This window comes from Ananas comosus, linkage group 12, assembly GCF_001540865.1.
Source record: "Ananas comosus cultivar F153 linkage group 12, ASM154086v1, whole genome shotgun sequence".
Lineage (NCBI taxonomy): Eukaryota > Viridiplantae > Streptophyta > Magnoliopsida > Poales > Bromeliaceae > Ananas > Ananas comosus.
In genome coordinates, this window is record NC_033632.1 from 3,535,736 (window position 1) to 3,559,225 (window position 23,490).

The window sequence follows — 23,490 nt, forward strand, 5'->3', positions numbered from 1 at the left end:
AAATACAATTTTTTAAAACCAAGATGGCAAAATAAAAATAAGTGTTAAATCGCAAAAAGATAAATAAAAATTTATCATCTATAAATAAATATATTATCTTAAAAATTAATTATTATTATAAAATTTTCACACCTGCTACAGTTGCAATATTCTTCACTGGTAACGAATAAAGAGAATTGCTGAATTTATAACCGTAAAAGAATTAAAATCCTACAATCCTTCATCCTAAAATTGACCCTTTTAATTTTTGGTATTAGGATAAAATGAAAATGTAAGAACCCTTATTAGATTTGCAAATTTATATTTATAAAGTATATCAATTGGTAGTTAAGTTACATCAAGGAAATAAATTCTGATCCAGCCACACGGCCAATCTATCTGTAGAATACAAGAATTAACAATTGAGTCACACTAAAAAAATGAATCTTGCTAGGCTAATTAAGCCATGAACCAATGGAAGCTTGCCAAATATCCCATAAAAATTTTGGACACGCCTATTGTAATGTAAGTAAGCTTGCCAAATCTATCCGTAGAATACATTATACATGAATTGGTAATTGGGTCATATTAAAAAAATAGATTCTAATTGGCTAAGCCATGAACTAATGGAAGCTTCCCAAATGTCTAATAAGAATTCTAAACGTGCCTATTGTACTGTAAACTGACTTTTGAATATATATCAAAAATAAATTTATATTGTATAAAAAATTATTTAAATATTTTATATTACATCTATAAAGTATATCAATAGGTAGTTAGGTCACATCAAGAAAATGAATCCTCATTGAGCCACGCAGCAAATCTATTTGTAGAATAAATGAATTGATAATTGGGTCACATCAAAAAAATGGATCTTGCTAGGCTAATTAAGCCATAAATTTATAAAAGCTTGCCAAATATCACATAAGAATTTTGGACGCACCTATTGTAATGTGAGCTTGCCAAATCTATCTACAAAATACATGAATTGGCAATTGGGTCATATAAAAAAAAGGATCTTGATAGGCCAATTAAACTATGAACTAATGGAAGCTTTGTCAAATGTCTAATAAGAATTTTGAACGCGCCCATTGTAATATAAACTGACTCTAGAATATATATCAAAAATAAATTTCTGTTGTATAAAAAATTATTTAAATATTTTATATTATATTTTATTTTATAGTACGATTATTAGATATTCTATCAATAATCTAACATACTGTGTGGCATATGAAGCATAAATATATATTGGGTGCAAGCGAAAATTTATTCTCTTTCTCTCTTGAAATTATGAGTGCACCCTGTAAGCTTTCTTTCATTGGGTGTATATCTTTACATATATCACATACCTAAAAATTCTTTGATAGAGATTTTAAAATACAATTTGTTAAATGTAATTTAAATTTTTAGACTTTCTAAATCATATATATTTAATTAAGTTTTGATATTAGAACGTCTGTCATCTAATATAAATTGCGGTGTATGAAGTGTTTTTTTTTTTTTTTTTTGAGAGATAGGTAGCACGCTACCCGCTTCGTTTATTTCATTTAGAAATAAACTTAACTGAAAATGTGAATCAACTAGGATTCAAACTTAGGTCTCGGGTATCAATCACCAAGCCCTTTGCCACTTGCTCTAGAGACGGTCGGCGCGGTGTATGGAGTGTTAATATATACCGGGTGCAAGCAATACTTTTTTTCTTTCTGCAATCAATTTTAACGAGATAAAGACATCCTCACCTTTTTCCGCAATTTGAAATAAGTTTTTCAACTTTAACTTTTTAATTAAAATATTTATTTATAAAATAGCTACCAAAACTATTCAGTTGAGTGAATTTTTAAATAAACTTATTAGAATAATTTATTATAATATTTAAATATAATTTATTATAAAATTTATTATAATATTTAAATATAAATAATATGTATTAATATAGTACAATTAATAATTTTATAATAAAAATTATGTATTATAATATATAACATATTATATTTATATAATTTAGTTTTAATTCAGTTTATAATTTTAATTAAGTTTGAAATTAAGAATTAGAATAGCACTATTTGTGACGCCCATCCCGACTTCCTAGGGGGTCGCCCATTCTAGAACTATTGCCGTCGTAGCACGCTTAACTCTCTTAATCTCTTGAGTTTTACCATCACCCAAAATACTTAAGGCGGGTTAAGAGTTTAACCCTATTATATTTTATATATAGTACTATCTGGGGTCTCATACTCTTCCCCCTTTAAGCCCTGACGTCTTCATTAGGCTCAGACTCACAAATATCAGGCGATGTGAGACTCATCTCACTAGTTTATACCGACCTTATAGGGGAGCCGCGCTCTACCCACAACAGTCAACAGTGTGAGAGTCTCGCTCTCTCCACTGTATAATTCTGACTCAGCCGAGACTCATCTCACACTTCCGACTGGTAATTGGCTCTGATACCAAACGTAATGTCCTGACTTTCTTGGGGATCATCCATTCTAGAACTATTCCCGTCTTAGCACGCTTAACTCTCTTAAACTCTTAGGCCTTGCCACCACCTAAAATACTTAAGCCGAATTAAGAGTTTAGGCGTCCTATTATATCTTATATATAGGACTATCTGAGATTTCACATTATTCCACAAAAATAGTGAAATAGTAAATTCCAAGCTATTCCGAAATAGTTGGAAATAACAAGGTTTGATCGGGATATAATATTCCGGCAAAAAATCACCTCGTTTGGCAAAATAGCGGGGATAACTTTCGTTATCCCCGCTTATCCTCCGAGCCAAACGGGGCCTCAAGCTTCGTTTGGAATTGCGGAAAAATTACATTACGCGCGGTGAGAAAGTACGGTAGAAAATTATTCTGTTTGTTTTCGTACGTAATATTTCGTTCCGCATATCGCGATGAATCGGTTACGATATATTTTTTGCGGTCTCACCAGAGAACGCAGAAGTATATCCCTATATTTATTTATCCTAACTCTATTTTATCTGATAGTGTCAGATGGGCCTCAATACAAAACTATGCCTTAGTTGTAATTTGAATTCATAATTTTAAATTATAAATTTAATCCGAATCTTAAATTTTAACGTCTGAATTTAAATTTTAACTAAAATTTAATTTTGAACCTAAATTTAGATTTGAAATTTAAATTCAAATTCAAAATTTTAAATTTAGAATTTGAAATTAAAATCTCAAATTGATTTGAAATTTCAATCTCAAATTGATTTGAAATTTCAATCCAAAATCTAAATTTTAGTTTAAAGATAAATCCAAAATTTAAATTTTAAATTTAAAATAAATTCAAAATCTAAATCTAGATTTAAAATTTAAAATGCAAATCTAAAAAAAATTGATTTTACATTTAAATTGATAATTTGATTTCGTATCTAAACTTACATATGAAATGTAAGTTTAAAATTAAATTCAAAAACTACATTTCTATTTAAAATTTGAATTAAAAAATATAAAATTGGTTTTAAATTCTAATAAAAAAAAAAAGCTTATACTCAAAATTTGAATCAAAAAAATTAAATTTAATAGGTTTCATTATAAAAATTCCCTACACTTTATCGAGTGTCTTAATATTCCTTTTAGACGAGCTGGCTGTTGATGCGGTTGTTTTCATAGAGTTACGTCAGTTTCAGCTATTAGTTTTAATGAAAAGACTTAATTTGAGATAATAATAAAATGTAAGGAAGACATTGTAGAAATTGTGGTAACTATGACGCGCGGAGTGAAGTGCCGGCCCTTCTATTTTTTTATGTTCTTAGAAAAGAAAAAGTTCTGAAAATATGAAATATGAAATATATTTTTAATAATTGATAGCTGGTCCCCAAAAAAATTAAAATTTATCAAAATAAGAAATTTACAAAATTTTAAAAATAAAAAAATTCAACAATTAAAATATATATATTTTTTAAATTATATTTTGGTCCAATCCATTGGGACCAAAAACACATCTCCCAAGGTCTACCCATCTGCTGGGCCGGGTCGCAAGCGGCCCATAGGCCCAGCTTGGACCAGGCCCCCTTGTTGCTCTTCTGTGCCGTGCTGATGGGACCTTCACGGAAGTAGCCGCCCCCCGGCCCGGCATGGATATTGTAGCATCCGGACCATGCTAGCCCTAGAAATGAAAATTTGAAGATCTAAAGCTTCAGATATAGTCGCTTATTCATGATATCAACATGCAGATCATTACTACTTATTAATATACATACAGACACTACGCTACAGCTTAGTCCAATAGACCGAATATATATATACAAAAACAAACATGCATCTTTCTTCATTTCGGTGAACAAAATGAAATTTCAAATGCCACCACTTCCTACGTACACCAATTAACTATCACATCAAAACACATCAAGCACATCAAATACAACCCCCCCTGCTCAGCAACTTCAACCATGCATGTAGATATTATACTATATGGTCTGTCTCATCAAATTTGAACGCGTTCGATCAACAAAGAGATGATCCTATCTTTTGTTTCTCCCTCTGGAGATCCATACCCATCTCCATAAATGTAAAAGCTGCGTGCTGTCCGCGGCACGTTCATGGCAATGTTTGCAAAGTTTTCATTGAAAGCGGAGTCCACTCGGCGCGCTCCGTTTAATTTTTTCCAGCAATCATAAATCAGTTCTTTTATGCGTTCACGGGCTGCAGCCTCCGTGATCCTTTCGTGGTGCATGCAGCAGTGGATCGATTTCGCGACATCGCCTCGCTGGTGCTCAGGCTGAATCGTTCAGGAATAGAACAGTTATTTAACATTGTTATGTAAATTGTATCTTCAATTAAAGCTGATGTACTTAAACCTACTTTGGATGTACCGAGATCATTGTAGAGTCGGAGAAGCATCGATGACCACTGCACGATTTCTGGATAATTCTGGAAGAGATCTAGATCATGTTGAGTGAGATCTGGGACAAGACAATAAGCATAAGATAGAATATCATGGCCAGATGAAGAGAACAATCCATTTTGCAAGCACTCCTCCCGTGTTGGTATGTAGCCTTTGCTGTACCTTTGCTAGCTTCGACCAAATATGCTTTGCATATATCCGTCCGCTGTATCAATTAAACACATATGCTTTTTAAATTTGTTAGAGGGTTTTCGAAAAAATAATCTATTTTTGTACATGTTCCTAAATTTTTATGCATTTTATATATATCCCCTTATTAGGGCCTGTTGGGAAGCTCTATAAATTTCTAATTGTATTTTTTTACTCTAGAATTCATATATTTTAGTACAACATTATTCCAGTATAGAAATACTTTATTTTTTGACTGTTTAATTGGATAGTGATTGTATTTTCACATGAAGGTTAAAAACTAATAGTTATTTTCCTCAAAAAAAAAAAAAAAAACCTAATAGTTATACTCGTTGAATTAAAAAAAAAAGTCATCTAAAATTAACCATTCGGCTCGATGTTTGCTAACATAATTTGTAATTTTGACCAAAATTTTTTAAAGCTATATATAATACATCTAAAATTAACCGTATAATACATCTAAAATAGTTTTGACTTCAAAATTATATTTTAACTTTGTCTATCTCCATTTTTCAACGATTGATATACCATTGTATATACGTCACCTATGCATTTTTTATTGCAACTATATCCTTCGTTGTGTAATAGAGTGCCCTCACTAAAAGTGAATCTTATATGCACATCAAATTTAAATAGTAATTAAACTGCACTAAAGAGACAAAAATCATATAGTTTTTGCATCGAGTATATANTGCACATCAAATTTAAATAGTAATTAAACTGCACTAAAGAGACAAAAATCATATAGTTTTTGCATCGAGTATATATAGATTATATAGAAAGATGTGTTCAGTCGATAATTTTGAAAGAAAAGCTAGAAAACCTAGAAAATAATATTAAGAGATAAAATGTTAGGTATTAAGATGGATAAATCAAAGAGGTGAAGCAAAATAAGAGAATAAAAAATACCGCTCTTTTTAGGAATGGATGGAAGGATATTGAGGCCTTTCTCTCTCATCGCCTCATAAGCTGTATCATTTGTTGTGTTGAAGAGTACTAAAAAACATAATCTCATATACTCGGGCAATTGCTTAATATCAAGTGCATTGTTGGAGGTTAGGGTTTTGAGAATAGATGGTGTTTTTGGGTGTTTGAAGTATTACACCAAGAGGCATCAAAATTTGGAATGCTTAATAGTGTTACCTCCAGTTTAGAGAAATCTTAGGGTTAATAAGCTATTGAGCTCCAGTTAATATGGATCTTAATACGCTTTCACCTATTGGGCTTGTATGTGAACATATTATTTGGATTATATAACAATATATCCAACAATCTCCTTCTATATTCTCTATACAGCACAATCCAATACGGTAGTTAGTGTAATGTTCAAACAAATATGCATCATCCACATTCAGTCCAAGACAATCAACTCGAATTAAAACTCAATCATCAATTACAATCCAAATGAGTGAATCATTCTTATCATGAATCTGTTCTGAGATCGGCATACCCAAAATAATTCTCAAAATCAGTTCACAACCAACATATGCATAACAGTCAGATATAAGTAGGCCAGTCAAAATAATCCAAGGCTTTACAAATACAAGAAAAAGGCATAATAATATTCACAAATTAGAGATAGCAAAAAGCAAGTCTTAAGTAAATGGATTCCATCAAAACGAGCAATAGTAGGTGAACTGTCAAGTTCCCGTACACTCTAAATGATATATATATTCATTCATCAAATAAATCATCCTGATCAGGATCCCACTTATTAGGCTTTCCTCCATCCCTGTCATCCTCTGTAGAGTATCAAATATAAAATTCATATTATTATGAATTTAATCATTGGAATAATCTACTAAAAATGTCTAATTATACTAAAAGAACTTAGTATCATAACATCAGGCAGAGAAGAACATATATTAATGTCATAAAGCATCATAATATTATGTTCATAAACATCAAGCCAGTTTCATAAATTATGAACAAAGCCTAAATAGTTTGATTTACAAAGGGCTATCAACTTAAGTTTATTTGTAAGAGAATAATTATTGTCTAGTTTCAAAGAACATGACCAATACCAACAGGCTTCTTATGCAGATAGCTATTCTATGTTTCAATTTGGAATGTTACAGTTATTGATTCTTTAAAGTCAAATAATCTAGCATCAAGTTTGGAAGGAGATCATTTAACCAAGAAAAAAATAGTCCAACATAGTTGGATTGTATCATCAAGTTTGGAATGACACAAGTTTTTCAGGCAGAACTTTGAATTAGGTTAAAGTCATCTTTATCAAGTTTGGAATGAGACAACTCATCATTTTCAAATTAGTTTGCAACCATGAATATCGATGAAACATATAAATTGTGCTTGACTACCAAAGGAAGATTCGATAATTCAAAACATACAGTTAAAAAGGTAAGTAAATGGTAATTAAGACTAATTAATTTACATTGTCTTTAACCCCATTTCCCCCACTGTTTTGAATAATCGATCTGTAGGCATACCTTTTGTGAAAGTATCAGCCATATTATCCTTCGATCTTACATCGATCAAGGTGATAACTTCTTCTTCTCTCAGATAATTCAACAACGTATATCTCAGTCTCACATGTCTTCTCTCTGAATTAAAGAAAGCATTTTTGACAACTTGCACAACTGCTTGATTATCACAGAACAGGTTTAAAGAATTAATCTGTAGTCGAGTCAAAGGAATATCCAAAATCAGATTCTTTATCCATTCTGCCTCTTCGCCAGCAGAAGGTAAAGTAAAATGTTCTGATTCTATAGACGACAAGGCAGTACAAGTCTATCTTTTGAATTTTCAAGTAATAACAGCTCCACCTAAAGTGAATACATATCCACTCGTGGACTTACTATTTCAAATTTCTGAGCACCAAGTCCTTTGCCACTTGCTCTAGGGACGGTCAGTTATTGGGTGATATTTTTTTTATAAATTGTCTTATAATTTATAAAAAAAAAATATCACTCGGCTATAGTTAGTTTTATAACCTCGTGGCAAAATAAAATAAAACCACAGAAGTAATGCAATTTTTTGAAACCAAGATGGCAAAATAAAAATAAGTGTTGAATCTATAAATTAATATATATATAATCTTAAAAATTAATTATTAAATATTATTATAAAATTTTCACACCTGCTAGTACAGTTTGTACTCTTCACCGGTAACAAATAAAGGGAATTGCTAAATTTATAACCCAAAAGGAATTAAAATCCTACAATCCTTTGTTCAAAAATTGATCTTTTAAAATTTTGGTATTAGGATGAAGCGAAAATGTAGGAACCCTGATTAGATTTTTAAATTTATGTCTATAATCTATAAAGTATATCAATTGGTAGCTAGGTCACATCAAGAAAATGAATTTCCATCGAGCCACTTGGTCAATATGTATACACTATATATGAATTGGCAATTAGATCACATCAAAGAAGTGAATTCTGATATGCTGATTAAGCCATGAACCAATATAAGCTTGCCAAATGTCCAATGAAAATTGTGGACTTTCCTATTATAATGTAAGTTTGCCAAATCTATCTACAGTCTATCTATAGAATACATTAATTAGTAATTAGGTCACACCAAAAAAATAGATTCTGATAGGCCAATTAAGCAGTTGACCAATGGAAGCTTGAATGTAAGTTTGCCAAATCTATTTATAGTCTATCTATAGAATACATGAATTGGTAATTAGGCCACATCAAGAAAATAGATTCTGATAGGCCAATTAAGCAATTGACCAATGGAAGCTTGAATGTAAGTTTGCCAAATCTATCTATTGCCTATCTATAGAATATATGAATTAGCAATTGAGTCACATTAAGAAAAGATTCTGATAGGCCAATTAGGCAATTGACCAATGAAAGCTTGCCAAATGTCCAACAAAAATTTTGTATGTGATAATTCATATTCTGAATGAATGAAGCGGGTAGCGTGCTACCTTTTTCTCAAAAAAAAAATTTGTATGTGATCATTGTAATGTAAATTGATTCTAAAATATATATTAAAAATAAAATTTATATTGTACAATAAATTATTTAATATAAATATTTTATATTTATATATTTTATATTATATTCTATTTTATAGTACTAATTATCATATATATAATCTATCAATTATTTAATATATTATGCGGTGTATGAAGCAAAAATATACACAAAAATGTATTCTTTTTCTCTCTTGAAATTATGAACACATCCTATAAACATTCTTTCAACAAATGTATGTGTACATATATCACATACATAAAAATCTTTTATTAGAGATTATCAAATGTAATTTGTTCAATATAATTTAAATTATTAGACTTTTTAAACCATATATATTTAATTAAGTTTTCATCTTAGAATATCAGTCATCTAATATAAATTGTGCTATATGGAGTGTTAATATATGCCAGGTGCATACAATAGTTTTTTTTTTTTTTTCTGCAATCAATTTTATTAAGACAAAAATATCCTCATCCTTTTCGGCAATTTGAGATAAGTCTCTCAACTTTAATATTTTAATTAAAAAATTATTTATAAATTAGCNATCCTTTTCGGCAATTTGAGATAAGTCTCTCAACTTTAATATTTTAATTAAAAAATTATTTATAAATTAGCTACCAAAACTATTAAATTGAGTTAATTTTTAAATAAACTTATTAGAATAATTTATTATAATCTTACCATATTATGTTCATCTAATTTACTTTACTTTAATTTAATTTATAATATAATATGTCTATATAATTTACTTTATTTTAATTTATGTCAATTTTAAAATAACTTTTTGATAGAATAATTTATTCCAAATTATTTCCCAATAATAAAAAATAATTAGATTTTGCTGACATGTTTTGTTCCCACAAAAAATGGTCTCATTTGGGGGAACATACACATCTTTTTAAGCGTGCACGGCGAGCATCCGTTTTCGGGAAAAAAAGCCAAAGAATCGTCACAATATCGAAGTAGGGAGAGAACCAGACGTAATTCCCTATTGGTGCTGTAGGACAATTTCACACACTGCTCGCCAGCTCCTGAGTAGTTTCAAAAACGAGTTTTTCAGCGCCAAATAAAATTTTACGCCCAGTTTGCAGTTCGGTTGGGGAATAAGAGGAAATATAAACCCGTATCTCTTTTTTGTATTCAAATGCTATTTTTTGTATCTGAGAACTCGCGTATCTAAAATAAGCTCGTATAATCTGGTATAAGTTTGGAATTATTATTTCACCCTTATCCCTAGAACAACAGAAAATAAAATTAATTAAATTCTAATTAAAAATTTTAAATTATTAATTAATGTAATTAATAAATTTAAATTATTAATTAATCTAGCTAATATTAAATTATTATCTCCAGATAACTCGCTAAGGGTGAAAACAACTGTTGGAAATAGCTGATCCCACTTCCCACCCCTATTTTAAATTTTAAAAATTTTAAATTTTAAATTTTAAAAATTTTAAATTTTTGAAATTTAAATTTTAAAATTTATAATTTGTAATCTCAAAATAAAGTTTACAGTTTTCAATTCTAAATTTTAAATTTTAAATTTTAAATTTTAAAAATTTTAAATTTAAAAGTTGATATTTATATTTTTTAAATTTAATCTTAAATTTAAAGTTTGAAAGTTAAAATTTAAAATTTAAAAATTTTGCATTTTAAAATTTAAGATTTTATATTTTAGCTTTTAATTTTGAAATTTGAAATTTAAAAATATAAATATAAAATTTAACAATTCAAATTCAAATATAATGAGAGGGGTAATATTATTATTTTTTATTCTTCTTATTTTTTATTTTATCTATTCAAACGCTATTTTTCATATTTATGGAGACAATTTAATTTTTATCCGAACGTAAAATTAGTTTAGTTCTTATTTATACTTGAATTTATATCTATTTCTGAAATAGACAGCGAACCAAATGATACGTTAATGATTGTAGCTAGTGTGGCATTGTATGTAGGGATGTAAATCGGGCTGGGCCGCCCCAACATGGCTTCTGGCCGAGCTGCAACACAGCAAGAGTGCAAAAACACAGCAAGGGTGCTGTAGCACGTGTGCTGGCTCGGCCTGGCCTAGCCGATTACCTTAGGCCAGATATTTCGACACGGCCCGGCCTGAATTGGGTCTAGGCCGTAGCGGGACGAGAGAGAGAGAGAGAGAGAGAGAGAGAGAGAGTTGTGGCCTGAATTTGAAAAATAAACTCTCAACCTTTATTAAAGAAAAAGGAACAAGAAGTTGTGAAGTTATAGTGCAAAAATTATTAGTTTTTCTTAAAATAGCATTACTTAAAAAAGCAATATTAGGTTTACAACCTCTTCAAACTGCACGAAATCCTATAACTCTCCTAATCCTAAAGAATATTTTCTCTATAAGGACCTGTTTGAATGCATAGTTAAAAAACTCAATGAAATTTTTTTGCTATGATTTTGGTCTAAATGAAATACGGAATTCTGTAACTACAAAAAAATTCTACAGCTTCGTTTTTAAGCTGTTTGGATACAGATCATATAATTCCACAGTATTTATAACAATTAAATTTCTAAAATTTTAAAGACTAAATTACAGAAAACCCCCTTGTAATAACCTGCTTTTTCACTTTTCCTCCCTGACATTTAAAAACCTACACTTTGCCCCCCTGTAAAATAAAAAATGTGCACTTCACCCCCTACCGTTAGGGTTTCGTTAGGATTCCGTTAAAAAATATATTTTTATGCCGAAAATACCCCTCTGCCATCTCCCTGTTGCTTCGCCTCTCTCCGGCTCGCCACCTCGCCGCGGCCTTGCCGCCTAGCCGCCTCGCCGTCCTCCAGTGCCTCGCCCTCACCCACATCCCCTTCGCCGTCCTCCGCCGCCTCACCTTCGCTTTCTTTACCCTTCTCCTACTGTCGCCCACCTCGGTTTCTCCTACTGTCGTCGAAATCGAGGGCGGCGAGGGTGCAGGAGGAGAAGGGAAGCAGGTGGAGAAGGAAATGGAGAGAAATCGCGGCCGATTGAGGTGGGAATCGCAGCCGGAAGATGGGGCGGCTGAGGAAGATGGGGAAGAAGACGACAATGGCGAGGGGCAAAATGGTCATTTTACACACCGTAACCCCCCTGTGAACATTTTTCATTTTACAGGGGGGCAAAGTGTAGGTTTTTGAATGTCAGGGGAGAAACGTGAAAAAAGCGAGTTATTACAAGGGGGTTTTCTGTAATTTAGCTAATTTTTAAATTCAAAATTTAAAATTCAAAATTCAAAATTCAAAATTCAAAATTCAAAATTTAAAAACCTGTTGCATTGGGCCTAACCAGTCGAACTATTCTACATATTTTTTTTTTTAACCGAATTTTTTTTTTTTTTGCTTGAACAAAAATCGATCACTGTCAAGTATGGACTCCATCCTAAACCAGCTCAAGTTTTTCTTCATTTTGCTTGAACCAAATTGGATTTTTTGTTTTTTTTGTTTGAACCGAACTGAATCACACCTTTGCATTAGGTGTGACGGTTACTCTTCCTCTTTCTTCTGCTATTACCTTCATCAATAAGATGAATGATGAATCCACCTATCATTGTCGTTTCTTTTATTATTGTTTTCTTTTCTTTTGTCGCTATTTTTTTTTTTCAATTATCTACTCGTCGCAGAGTACGAATTACTATACTATTAAATTAAATTAAACATTAAAGCGCCTTATGGAAAGAAAATTAGATAAAATGCTAGGGAGGTATTTTCCACACTTCAAATGGAAAAAGCAAGCTACTCGGTTTCAATCTTAGTCCGAACAAGTAATTAAAATCACCTTTAAAAAATATATTATAAATATTATGGAGAAGAAAAGTGAAGTTCGCAATAAAGAAAAAAAAACTCGGGGACGGAAAGTTGGTCGGCGGCTCCCATCGGAGCTGTCGGCCTATGGTGGGGAGCATGATGGATAGTGCAGCGACGGTGATGCAATGTACGAGGACCATTGTCATTGATTTTTTGTGAACTTAATCTGTCTATATATATAAGCCGTCGGCCTATGGTGGGGAGCATGATGGATAGTGCCGGCGACGGGGGCCATTGTCATTGATTTTTTGTGAGCTTAATCTGCCTATACATATAAGCCGTCGGCCTATGGTGGGGAGCATGATGGATAGTGCAGGCGACGCCATTGTCATTGATTTTTTGTGAACTTAATCAAAATATATATATATATATATATATATATAGAATTGAGCTAGAATACTTTTAGAAGCACTATCTCATTGGTGCTTCTAAATTTCTAGTGCTTGGATTTACTTCTTAATTACTAATAGCCTTTGGATCAAATATTATTTCACCTACCACCACCTACTACTACCTACCACCATCATCTCAACCCTACATCTTTCCATCCAAAGGCTAAAAACTCAAAAGCATCAATTCATTGGTGCTTTTGGGAGTATTCTAGCTCTACTCTATATATGTATATATATATATATATATAGAGTCCAGCTACTATACTATTAATAGTACCAAGTCCTTGGTACTATTGAGTTTTCTACCATTAAATCTACCCTTTGATCATTTCCACCCGTTAGATTATACTATTAAACCAACCACCCACTCAACCCTAGGAGACCATTATCAATTTAACCAGGAACCGCTATGATCCTAACCGCACATCCTTTCATCCAACGGCCGAAAACTCAATAGTACCAAGAGCTTGATACTATTGATAGTATAGTAGCATAATTATTTNTCTTAGTGCCAAGAAGCGCTTACTTTTCGTCGTCGTTGGCGGTGGTGAGGTTCCCAAAAGTGAATTTGGTGGATGAAAAATCTGCTGCAATGGAAGTGAAGATGGAGATGGGTCGCAAAGGGCCACGGAGGCAATGGAGGAGGTTTGGAAAGAAGAAAAAGAGGATCGCGGCGTAGCCTTGGCGAAGTCGAAGACGAGGAGAAGCGGGGGTGAGTGGAGGCAGTTGAGAGCACATGGGATGGAGGTAAGGAGGGGCATTCCAAAGAGCGGCAACAAGCGCAGCCTTAGTGAGGTTGGAGGCGAGAAGGGCGGGTGGTGCAGGGACGCAAGCGAAGGTGCAGGCGCAAGGTGGTGCAGGGACGCGAGCGAGGGCGCAGGGAGCAGAGGTGAGGTGGGCCGCCTTGGCCTCCGCCTCTCTCTTCGGAGAGGAGGAAAAAAAATATATATATATATATATATATAGAGAGAGAGAGAGAGAGAGAGAGAAAGAGAGAGAGTGTTGAGCTGGAATGCTATCGGTAGCAAATGGGCTTCGTTGCCATCCATTTGTTTTCGATGATGGATCCTTCAAATCGACGATTGGCACCGTTGAACATAATCTATACCACATGAACTATCTAGAAACCAAATTTCAAATCTTTTCGATGTTGTTCTCTTGTTCATCAAGTGGACATAAAAATAAACGGTTGAAAATGAATATTCTTAAAAAAGTGATGATAGGAAGTTTGTAATCAAGATTAAGAGTATAGATCTTGTTCTCAATAGTTTAAAGAATTTTCTAACCAAAATTCAATTGATTTGGATAGCTTTATACCATACAAACCTACACAAACCTACACAAACTGTTATATATTACTATAAACTAGTTAAGGGGCCAACGCGATGCGGCGGGAAGTAAATACAATAGTAAATTATTAAAACTATTAATATCATTTTTTTTTTCTATAATACATAACATTTTTAAATATTATTTATCTTCGTATTGAATAATTAAAAATTAAATAATAAATCAAAGAATGAAATTAAAGTATATTTCTTTCTCAAAATATTTAAACCTAATAAGTAAAATAAATAAATCAGTTTAAAATAAAGCAACATCTCATTACAGTATTAAGAAAGACAAATAATATTTCTCTATTATCATCAAGATAGAAGAATTTACACAAAAAAAAATTAAGCTGAGCGAAAGCACTATTTTTAGTATTTTTAGTGGCAACGTCTTAATTATGCCCTCATTAACTTTTATCGTTACATATACAACTAATAAAGTATTTGATTCCCAAATTTCAAATTAACGAAGAAATCAGTAAGTAATTATTAGAAGTATAAAAAATAAGACTAATCAAAAGGCATTCGAAATCAAAATAAATATTTTTTACACGGTAAAAAAAATTCAACTACCAAATATTATATTATTATATACATTAATTCTTAAAAAATAGTTTGGGAACTAAAGCGAAAAATAAATTAATTCTTAAAAAATTGTTTGGGAATTAAAGCGAAAAACATGTAAAGTTTAGAGATTAGGAACGAAAATAAAAAGAGTGAAAAGATTGGAACCCAATCTGTAATTAATTCTTTAAAAATTTAATATGAGCCTCACAACCCCAAAATAAGAAAATATAAATAAATAATATATTTATATATAAATAAATTATAAATAAATATTGTGAGAGAGTGAGAAAGAAATGAAAAAAAATAGAGTGGGCCCCACAGGGGCCCCCCAAACCCGGAAAGCCCTTTCATGGATTCCCAATTCATAAATATAAATATAAATATAAATAGCTCACAACTTTTAACTAACCTATCTAAACTACTTATTACTGTACTTTGACAATTTTGATTTCAATGCCATAATTTTATATATATATATTTTAAAATCCATCCCATTATATTGGCCGATTTATATAAAAAATTTATCAGTTTTGTATTTTTACAAAAATATATCACTATTTTCGATTTTACAAATTAGATCCGAATTTTTTAAAAATTGACCAAAATTATATCTTTATTCCTTTTTCTTTTTTCTTCTTTTTTTTTTTTTTTCCTCCCGGTTCATCTTCCTCCTCTTCATTGTTTTTTTATCTCCTTCTCTTTTTTGCTTCCTCCCACTTCGCCTTGTCCTCCACCGTCCCAACATTTACGTCGCGTTTTACTCTCTTATCTTGGTCACACTTCCACTGACGTCGGCTCAGATATGATATAGATCACGTGAGGTGAACTTGTATCGGAGCACATGACTGTAGATAGCAATGGCGATAAGAGCACTGAAGGACTTAAGGATGATGAAGCGGAAGAGCATGTCCCACAAGGATGGTGGCTACGGCAGAGGGTGAGGGAAGGGGGGCAATAGCAGAAAAAAATAGAAGTGATAAAAAAATAAAGAATAAAAAGAAAAAAATAAAGAATTTTTTTTTTCTAGGAAGATCTTACATATCGTCGCTGTTTCAGGTAAGATCAAGAATTAAAAAAGAAAGAAGAATAAGCTGAAGTTGTATTATTAAGATGAAGTTAAATTGTTTCAGAAAAAAAAGTTGCATTGTAGTATGAAAGTTGCATTTTTTCAGACGAAAATTATATTATATTTTTTAAGACGAAAATTACACTGTTTGAGACCAATATTGCACTATTTGAGCCGAAACTGTCACTCTTTGAGTAAATATTGTACCGTTTGAAATAATAATTATACTATTTGAATGAAATTGTACTATTTAAAACTATTTGAGGCTAATTTATACCACATCTCTATATAGATCTATAGCTCCCCAGAAGTATAGCAAACAAGAAGTTTTTCAGCACTAAAAGAAATTTTAGTGATTGAAGCAGGCGTGGTGTAGGGACGTAAATCCGGCTGAGCCACCCTCGACACGGCTTCAGGCGGGGCTGCAGCACGGCATTGTGCTGTAGCACCTGTGGCGGCCTGATCGTGCCGCACCTTCGATGATCCAGTGCAGCCTAGCCCGATACAGGTTTGGGCCGTGGAAGGCCGAAAAGAGGCCTGTGGGTCACGCACACACGGCCCGGACCCCATGGTCCAAGGCAACTTGCAGTGGACCTTGGGAGGAATGGTTTTGGTCCAATAGATCAAAATTGTTTGGTCTATTAGACCAAAAGATTTATTTTTTAAAAATAATAATAATAATAATAATATAAATATTTAAAAAAATTAAAATGTTGTTACTTTATAATTATTTTATAAAATTTTAAACTTTTTAATAAAAAATATCAATTTAAATAAAAATAATATATTATCCTTTTTTATTTTATTTTTTTTAAAAGAAAATTAGAAAATAAAAATTTAAAGGACCGGAAGGAGCACGGCCCGGCCCCTACCTGCCGGCCAGGATATAAAGCCAGGCCGGGCCAGGCCAGGCCGGCTCCTTGCCCGTTTCGACCAGACTAATGTGCCCTAGTCGTATGGGTGGGATGAAAAATGCACAATGCGCTCTCCACTACAAGATAGTTCGAACCAATCTCTTAGTTATAACTTGAATTCAAAATTAAAATTTTAAATTTAATCTGAATTTTAAATTTTTATGTCTGAATTTAAATTTAAACTGAAATTTAATTTTGAATCTAAATTTAGATTTAAAATTTAAATTCAAACTCAAATTTTAATTTAGATTTTGAAATTAAAATTGAATTTGAAATTCCAATCCAAAATCTAAAATTTAATTCAAAGATAAATCCAGAATTTAAAATAAAGCCAAAATCTAAATTTAAATTTAAATTTAAAATTTAAAATGTAAATTAAAAAAAAAATAACTTATATTTGAAATGCAAATTTAGATTCAGATTTGAATTTGAAATTGAAATTAAATTCGAAATCTATATCTAAATTTAAATTTTAAATTCAAAAAATCTAAATTCAATTTTAAATTCTAATAAAAAATTCAAATTCAAATTCAAAAATTTGAATCCAAAATTAAATTTTATAGAGTTACTTTTGAAAATTTCCTACCGAGTGTCTTACATATCCCTTTTAGTCTAATTAAATGCTAACGTGGCTGTTTGCATGGCATCCGCATCATGTCAGGCCGTCATCTTCATTTGGATAAAATTTCTCGTCTAATTTTTAAATTTATTAAAAAAAAGGGTTAAAGGACGGATTCGTTAATTATTTGATACGTAATTTATACGGATATTATACGTTCATCCATTAAAAATTTGGGATTAAAAATTTGGCTATTAAATTAAACAGAAGAACAAAGGGGAGGATTAGCAATGCTGTCGGTGTAAGCAACAGTGCTAGAATGAGTAGTGTATAGAGAAAGAGCGCACCGGACCCACGGCAGTCGGCAGGAACAGTGCTAGAATGAGTCGTGTATAGAGAAAAATAGCTTTTATTTAATTCAGCCAAATGCTCTACAGCTTTTAACTAAAATCATTTTTTCAAATCAAAATCACTTTTTCAAAAATTACTTTTTCAGAAGCTAGGCTAAACGGGCCCTATGTAATGTGTGGAAGCTAGGCTAGCTGGCAATTCGATCGCCCGGCCTGGCACGGCCCTGCATGGATTTGCAAGCAGGCCGAGATGAAAATTAGTTTTAATAACTGATGGTTGGTCCAAACTAATTAAAATTTATATGAATAAAAACATTATAATTATAATAAAACTTATTTACAAACATTTTAAAAGTTTTGGAGAATATATATTTTGGTCCAATGGGACAGAAAAAAATATTTTGGTTCATTGGACCAAAAGAGCTGCCTTTGGAATAACATGCGGAGCTAGCTAGCTTTTGTTTTGGACTTGAATAAAAGAGCAAGTGTTTAATTAATTGCTTTTATAAATGGAAATCTGAATTTAAATCTGAAATCTAAAGCTTCAGATTAAGTAAGTAATTCGTATCGATCAGCATGCAGATTACTAATTAATAGACATACAGATGCTACAGCTTAGTCCAATAAACCGAACATATATACCAAAACAAACATGCACATCTTTCTTTATTTCCGCGGACAAAATGAAATTTCAAATGCCACCACTTCCTACACCTATTAACTATCACATCAAAACACATCAAGCACATCAAATATATACACACCCCTCTTCACCAACTTCAACCATGCATGTAGATATTATATTATATGGCCCGTCCCATCAAATTTGAACGGGTTCAATCAACAAAGAGATGATCATATCTTTTGTTTCTCCCTCTGATGATCCATACCCATCTCCATAAATGTAAAAACTGTGCGCTGTCCGTGGCAAGTTCATGGCGATGTCTGCAAAGTTTTTGTTGAAAGTGGAGTCCACTCGGCGCGCTCCGTTTAATTTTTTCAAGCAGTCATAAATCAGTTCTTTTATGCGTTCACGAGCAGCAGCCTCCGTGATCCCTTCGTGGTGCATGCAGCAGTTGATGGATTTCGCGACATCGCCTCGCTGGTGCTCGGGCTGAATCGTTCAAAAATAGAATAGTTATTTAACACTAATTGTTGTGTAAACGATATCTTCAATTAAAGCTGATGTACTTAACCTACTTTGGATGTACCGAGGTCATTGTAGAGTCGGAGAAGCATCGACGACCACTGCACGAGTTCTGGATAATTCTGGAAGAGATCTAGATCATGTTGAGTGAGATCTGGGACAAGACAATAAGCATAAGATAGAATAACATGGCCAGATGAAGAAAACAATCCATTTTGCAAGTACTCCTCCAGTGTTGGTATGTAGCCTTTGTTGTACCACTTTGCTTCGACCAAATATGCTTTGCATAAATCTGTCCACTGTATCAATTAAACATATATGCTTTTTAAATTTGTTAGAGGGCTTCGTAAAAATAATCTATTTTTGTACATGTTCATAAATTTTTATGCCTTTTATATATATCCATCCCCTTATTAGGGCCTGTTGGGAAACTAATAATTTTTAATTGTATTTTTTTACTCTAGAATTCATATATTTTAGTACAACATTATTCCAGTATAGAATACTTTATTTTTTGACTGTTTAATTGGATAGTGATTGTATTTTCATATAAAAACTAATAGTTATGCTCTTTGAATTCAAAAAAAAAAAAAGTAATCTAAAATGAACTATTCGGCTCGATGTTTGCTAACATAATTTGCAATTTTGACAAAAAAATTTTAAAGCTATATATAATACATCTAAAATTAACCGTATAATACATCTAAAATAGTTTTTGACTTTAAAATTCGATTTTAACTTTGTCTATCTCCAATTTTCAACTATTGATATACTGCTGTATATACGTCAACTATGCATTTTTTATTGCAACTATATCCTTCCTTGTGTAATAGAGTGCCCTCACTAGAAGTAAATCTTATATGCACATCAAATTTAAATAGTAATTTAACTGCACTAAAGAGACAAAAATCATATAGTTTTTGCATCGAGTATATATAGATTATATAAAAAGATGTGCCCAGTCGATCATTTTGAAAAAAAACCTAGAAAACCTAGAAAATAATATTAAGAGATAAAATGTTAAGTATTAAGATAGATAAATCAAAGAGGTGAAGCAAAATAAGAGAATAAAAAATACCGCTCTTTTTAGGAATGGAAGGATATTGAGGCCTTTCTCTCTCATTGTCTCATAAGCTGTATAATTTGTTGTGTTGAAGAGTGCTAAAAAACATAATCTCATATACTCGGGCAATTGCTTAATATCAAGTGCATCCCATCTATAAAAGCCACCACAAATATATACGAATATCATAAATATTTTAGTTCACAAACAATATTTAAATTTTTTAGGAGTTCGCACGCAAAGAACTTATAGTTCAAGGGTCATACATGCAAAGCAACTTAACTTCATATGATATTTGTGCAATTTAATTTATGTATCTTCGCAAAAATATGTCTTAATTTGTAGTACGTAGTAAAACTGAGTAAAAAGTTGCATATATATATATATATATATATATATATATATATATGGACCTGTCTACTGCTTCAGTGAAAAGCTCAAGCTCATCGAGAAAGCCGTAAACATCGTAGACATCATCGATTGCAGTAATGAGAGAGTTAGCCTTTGTTTGTGCCAGCCTGAAGGTCGAATGCTTCGGTTCGAAAGCCCAACCAACGGACCATAAATAGTTCTCCGCCAATCTTTCTCTACTGAAAGGAAGCTTCTCCCATAATCTCAGATTGGACCACCATCTGAAATTTCCAAAATTTTTCATCCTAATTAGAAGCTATATATATATATATATAATAATATATACTAATAATATTATTTTCACGTACATTTGTGCTGCAGTGGGTAGCATATATATTGAAATAAAATTAAATATGATATAAATATTTATGTTAAAGCTAGGTTGGTTTGATTAAGTTGTTAAGCGGAAATAAGCTTGCTAACCCTTTTAATTTAAAGCTTCGAGGGTTAGATCAAGTTAAAGCTTTGAACAAATTACGTAATCTCACACGTATATGCGTGTTGAATATAAATGTACCTTGACACTTCCTTGAGCTCTCTCTTGTACGTGTTTTGAACCACATTGAAGTCCAACTTCGCGAACTCGAGAAGTTGAGGCCTTATCTTCTCTTCTTTCTCGTACGCGTCGATAAACCATCTCGTGTAAAATCTCTCAACACGCCATTGTAGTGGTTGCTCTAATGCATTGACCACATAATCTCTTAACTTACGGCTATCATGTGATGAACATGATAAGAAATTTTTGAGGTGCTGAATTGTAAAATTCCGCGCCTCAATTAATGTATCTTCTCCATCCACTGCCAGATAAGAAGCCTCGTACAAACTCAACAAATTTTTAATTTGATTGCTCAAGTTGGATTTGAAGCTGCCCTTCTCATCTTTAAACTGATCAAAAATATCTGCAACATATGGATATGTATAATTCATTAAAAAGGTGTGGTTTGTTAAAATAGTCGTTAGTATCACGTTGACATTTATTTGTTGAGCAGGTAATGTCCAAATAAATTAATAAAGGATTAACAATTAGCTAGGAGCCGAATTAATTATATTATTACCTTGTGAAACTCTAAATCCATGTCCTCTAAGAAGCCTGAATAAGAGTGCGATTATGTAGGCATTATCCTTCGTCTCCATGCGTATGTCATCAAATTTGCTAAATATAGAGTCCAGTGCATGCTTTATCTCCTTCTCAAAGTGATAATCAATCCCGAGTTGTTGCAATGCATCAATGAGCTCAAGCTTATCATCGACAACCACTGTTTCCTCATTTATCATGCGCGCCACTTCCATCTTCAACTCGTCCAATCTCTTTGCGTCTCGCTCCTAAGTTACAAATTGTGGAGCGCCCCATCATTTGCAAATTTAATTAATTTCACGAAAAGAAAGGATACAAGTAATTGACTTCTTTTTCTTTTGGTTTATTGGCAGTGATATAGCAGAGAACTGGGGGAATAGAAAATGAGGGCATGTTTGATTTGCGATGGGAATAAAAATAAAAAATAAAATTGTATTGCTTTAAAATGAAAAATAAAATGACGAATCATCCAAAAAAAAATAGTTGGTTTATTATTGGAATGAATATCAGAATGAAAATCTAGAATTTTTGAAAGAACATTTTGATTAAGAAAAAGAAAAGTGATGAAGGGAGATGAGGAAAAGTGTTGGTGAAAAAAAAATTTGAGTAGTTTAGTTTGGAATGGGCCAATCTGTTATTCAAAACCAGATTGGACTATAAATGAATTTGATCATTTTCATTTCAGAGTAGAATGGGAGATGGAATCTGATTCCTTTAAAACAAACAATAACTATTGAAATCAATAAATCAAATCCTAATTACATAATCTAAAATAGGTGAACCAAACATGCTCTGAGTGGTTGTTAGCCCTGCACCTCAAATGGAGTTGTAAGTAATCTTACAACTTCATCATCCAAGGGTCAATTTTTTCTTTACTTGCATTATCACTTTCTATTTTTTAATGCTAAAAATCCAGAAACAGATTTTAAATCTTAAAAAGAGAAGGATTGAGACCTTTGAATTAAAAATTTTAATCTTACAATCCTTTTTTGGGCTCATTTAGCATTTCTTAGAACCTTGTATTGCATGTAGCAGTTAGAAAGCAGATCAAACGAGCGTGATCGAGTTTAAAAAATACTAGGAAATGCTACTCACTTCGTTTATTTCATTTAGAAATAAACTTAGCTAGAAATGTGAATCAATTAGGATTCGAACTGAGGACCTCAGGTACCAACCACCAAGCTCTTTGCCACTTGCGCGCGTTAGGGACAGTCGGTAAAAAAATACTAAGAAGTTGTTGTTCCCGGGAGGGGTAGTTGTTCCCCTTGGGGTGGAACAACTTGTTCCAACCCAACCCGGTACAAGAGGGCTTGTACTGGGTTGGGGTGGAACAATTGTTCCACCACCCCCAAATTTGTGTTTGGGTACAAGAAAGGGGATAATCCTTTTATCCCTTCTTTTGTATCCAATCTAAACACACACTAAAAGATTAAAAATATTTTTAAATATTTTGGATAAATTACAGAAAAGTTTTCTATAAAAATCGGCTTTTTTATTTTTCTTGTCCAACTTCCAAAACTTACATTTTACTTTCTTAAAATTTTAAAATATTTTCAGAAATTAAGGAATGACATTAATAGAAATGACAAAATAATCAAATTATTTTTATTCTTTTATAAAAAATAATTGTTTAATATATTTTTATTGTTTTGAAAGGTATTTTTGGTATAAATTTTAACAAATATATGAAATAATAATAGAAACCTGACGGAGGGATATAAATACAATAATTTAAAATATTAAGAGAGTAAAATATAGATTTTTTAAAATTAGGATGAAAAAATAAAAAAAAATAAGTATTTATAAAACAAAATTTTTATAATTTAACT

General features: G+C 31.8%; 1 protein-coding gene across 1 annotated transcript; it reads right to left on the bottom strand.

The window, feature by feature from the left end:
* On the bottom strand, nt 18,572-22,543 carry LOC109718476 (terpene synthase 10-like). The gene is made up of 7 exons (XM_020244734.1): nt 22,538-22,543; nt 21,642-21,909; nt 21,104-21,485; nt 20,589-20,831; nt 20,191-20,329; nt 19,166-19,411; nt 18,572-19,079 (listed from the first exon to the last, which is right to left on the bottom strand). The coding sequence occupies exons 1-7, from the start codon at nt 22,541-22,543 to the stop codon at nt 18,786-18,788; spliced, it is 1,578 nt and encodes a 525-aa protein (XP_020100323.1). The 3' UTR covers nt 18,572-18,785.